Source organism: Volvox carteri, assembly GCF_000143455.1.
Source record: "Volvox carteri f. nagariensis unplaced genomic scaffold VOLCAscaffold_1, whole genome shotgun sequence".
NCBI classification, from domain to species: domain Eukaryota; kingdom Viridiplantae; phylum Chlorophyta; class Chlorophyceae; order Chlamydomonadales; family Volvocaceae; genus Volvox; species Volvox carteri.
This window is the reverse complement of record NW_003307545.1, coordinates 5,322,130-5,325,028: the sequence shown is the minus strand read 5'-3', so window position 1 is coordinate 5,325,028 and position 2,899 is coordinate 5,322,130. Positions and strand designations below refer to the sequence as shown.

Below are 2,899 nucleotides of genomic sequence, written 5' to 3'. Positions count from 1 at the left end.
TGGGGGAACCTACAGCGGGCAGAGTGGGCTTACTTTTGTATGGCGATGGCAATGGTGGCAACAAGTAAAGCTGCTGGTGGTAACGTGTGTTCGCGTATATGGCAAGCCCTAAACTGTCCTGTCTGTACATTTAACCTATTAACACGCGTATGTGTGTGTACGTGTGTGTGTTACACCTCGGTTGTGTTACCCAGAGAGGTGTAACGTGTGACCACATCGTTGGTGCCACATCACTGACGTAGGCATAACCGATCACAGCCCGGTTTGTAATCTTCCCCTCAGCAATTTCCGCATGCTCACATGACAGGAGTATTTATCTGTACACACATGCCCGTCAATTTCCAGAGGATGCTGTGCTGACAAGGAATGCATGGTTATGTAATGATCCTCCGCTGCCTCTGCAGATACACGCCGCAGGAGACCGTTTGCATTAGTGATGGGTACCGGAGGGAGGCACGCTTTTCGGCCATCACCGCCCTGGCACCCGACGGCAAGGGCAGTGTGTACATCGCGGAAGCCGAGCGCATCCGCAAAGTGGACCTCCTAAGCGGCCAGGTGACAACCCTGCCGGGCTCCGTGCCGCGAACTGGCTCGTGGACTGGGCTGTCCTATGATTATGATGCCGATGAGCTGTTTGCCACGACGGCCAGTGCAATCTGCCGCATTGATGTAATCACTTTGACTACAACTGCTGCCTCGGCGCATGTGTCTGGCGCCAACGGAGGAGAGCGCACCACCCCAATGGACACAGCTGCCGGTGAGCTTGAAGCGAAGGTGAACCTTGTAGCTGGCGACTGGCAGGCGGCCGGCAACACAGATGGTCCGGTAACTATAGCGCGCTTTACCCGCATCACTGCCATCCTGGCTGGTGTACATCGACAGCTGTACATACTAGATCATGACAAGTTCCGCATCATGAGTGTTAATGGCTACGTCAGTACGGCACTTACCGGGCTTCCAACAGACCAGTGCTCTATTGCTGCCTTGCCCAGTGGCGAGCTGGCTGTGGGCGCTAAGGGCTCCAGGCTAACGATTGTCCGAGGGCCCCAGCTGGGGCCCAGCAGCCCCACGTCAGGCGGCATCAAGGCTAGCCACTCCGCGCCTAGGCAAAGGCCGTCTGCTGCCCTCTCGAAGCTGCACCGGACACTCCTGCTGTGTGCAACAGGGGCGGATGTAAACCCAGCCACCGTCAATATTCACACGCGCGATGGCACTGTCTTCGTGGCACATCGTTCGGCCCTTGTGAGTCACAGTCAGTACTTCGAGAAGCTGCTGGTGCCGGGAGGCGGCTTCGCAGACAGTGGTGCTGAGGATGTTAAGTTGCCCGATGCCGACCCGGCTGCATTCCAGTGGCTGCTGGCCTACATGTACACGGGGGAGCTGTACATGCCAGATGAGCTGCTGCGGCCTGCCGTACTTCTCGCGGATTGGCTTTTGATGCCACAAGATTGCGTGGGGCAGCTGCAGAAGTGGCTGCTGGCGGTGGTCACCCCCCAGTCGGTGCTTTCGGATCTTCTCTGGGCGGAGCAGCACGGCATGACGTCATTGGTGCCACAGCTCAAGCTGTGGCTGGTGCAGCAGAGGAAGAGCGTGGTGTTGGGGGAAGAAGATCTGCGACAGCTGATAGTCCGCTGTCCATGCCTGGTGGCTGACCTGATCCGGATGCCCTGACATGCTGTGGCGTGCATGGACAGCGAGGTAGGATTAGCCGGCACAGCATCTTCATACCATAAGATCTCACAGGCGCATATACAGCATGCTATGCGGACTTCTGCTTGGTGTGTGTGTGTGTGGCTGGGAAGGTGAACACTGGGTGAGGTGAACGGCTCCAAACGACCGCGAACTCCTGTGTGCTAAGCTCTGCTGTTACTTAATTAAGCCACGTTGAAGGTAAGGGTTAGCATTAGCAAGCAAGCACTGGTATGGATATCAGGGATATGGTCCATGTCGGTCGTGGTTGTTGTGAGCCAATCATGTAACGTTACGACACCAACTGGGATTGACCAACAGCAGGCGTGGTGCGAACTCCGATGCTGTGATGAGCTATAGGACTCGCTCACTTTCCATTCCACATGGTCAATAACCGTAATAGGATTGCGCCATCTGGACATACTCGCCAGCTAGCTGTAATGGCTGTGTATTCTGAATCAATCATCACGGGAGCAGCTCCGCAAGGGCAATACATACACGGGGCTTGGATTTGCAGACCCCTCCCGTGTGGGTAATAAATGTAAGTATATTGCAAACATGCGACATCACCCTGGGACAGGCTGCTGCGGCAGAGGGTTGCAGAGATGGGGGATTGGGGGCAGGTACTGGTCAGGCGGGATGGGGAATAGGGTTGACGACGTCAGGATGGGATGTGGGGCCCAGGGCGAGGATTAGGGATTAGGCGTGCTACACTACTTTTGGGATGGGGATTGCTGTCTGGGGTGAGGATGGGGATGGGATCCCTGTCTGAGGGATGGGGATTGCAACCTTGACCAAGGAGGGGATTGGGAGCCCTGGCCAGGGATGGGGATGGGACCCTGGTCGACAGGACGGGGATTGCAGGCTTTCGCAAGTTTAGGATGAGGTCGCTGCCATAGGATTGGGAACACAGTTGGAGGATTAGATTTGGGTGTTCTGCTGTAAAATGAGGCTGCAGGTGCAGAACTTGGAATACTGACAGGACTGCAAAACAGGCCAAGGATGGATGGTTTAGTTGTCCATAGTTGCTTACATGGAAACTCAAACAAACACAAGGAGGTTCTGCTTGCAAGTCGCGTCCCATAGCAAACCAAACTCAAACACAAGGAAGTCCTGCTTGCAAGTCGCGTCCCATAGCAAACCAACTTCCTTGTGTTTGAGTTTGGTTTGCTATGGGACGCGACTTGCAAGCAGAACCTCCTTGTGTTTG

The 2,899-nt window shown here is 55.4% G+C and overlaps 1 protein-coding gene across 1 annotated transcript; it reads left to right on the top strand.

The window, feature by feature from the left end:
* Positions 1-381: 381 nt before the first annotated feature.
* VOLCADRAFT_102896 (uncharacterized protein) lies at positions 382-1,991 on the top strand (the record flags this gene model as incomplete). Its single annotated transcript, XM_002946251.1, has 1 exon — positions 382-1,991. One exon carries the CDS (start codon positions 382-384, stop codon positions 1,669-1,671), a length of 1,290 nt encoding a protein of 429 aa, XP_002946297.1. The 3' UTR covers positions 1,672-1,991.
* Between the last annotated feature and the right edge of the window lie 908 nt (positions 1,992-2,899).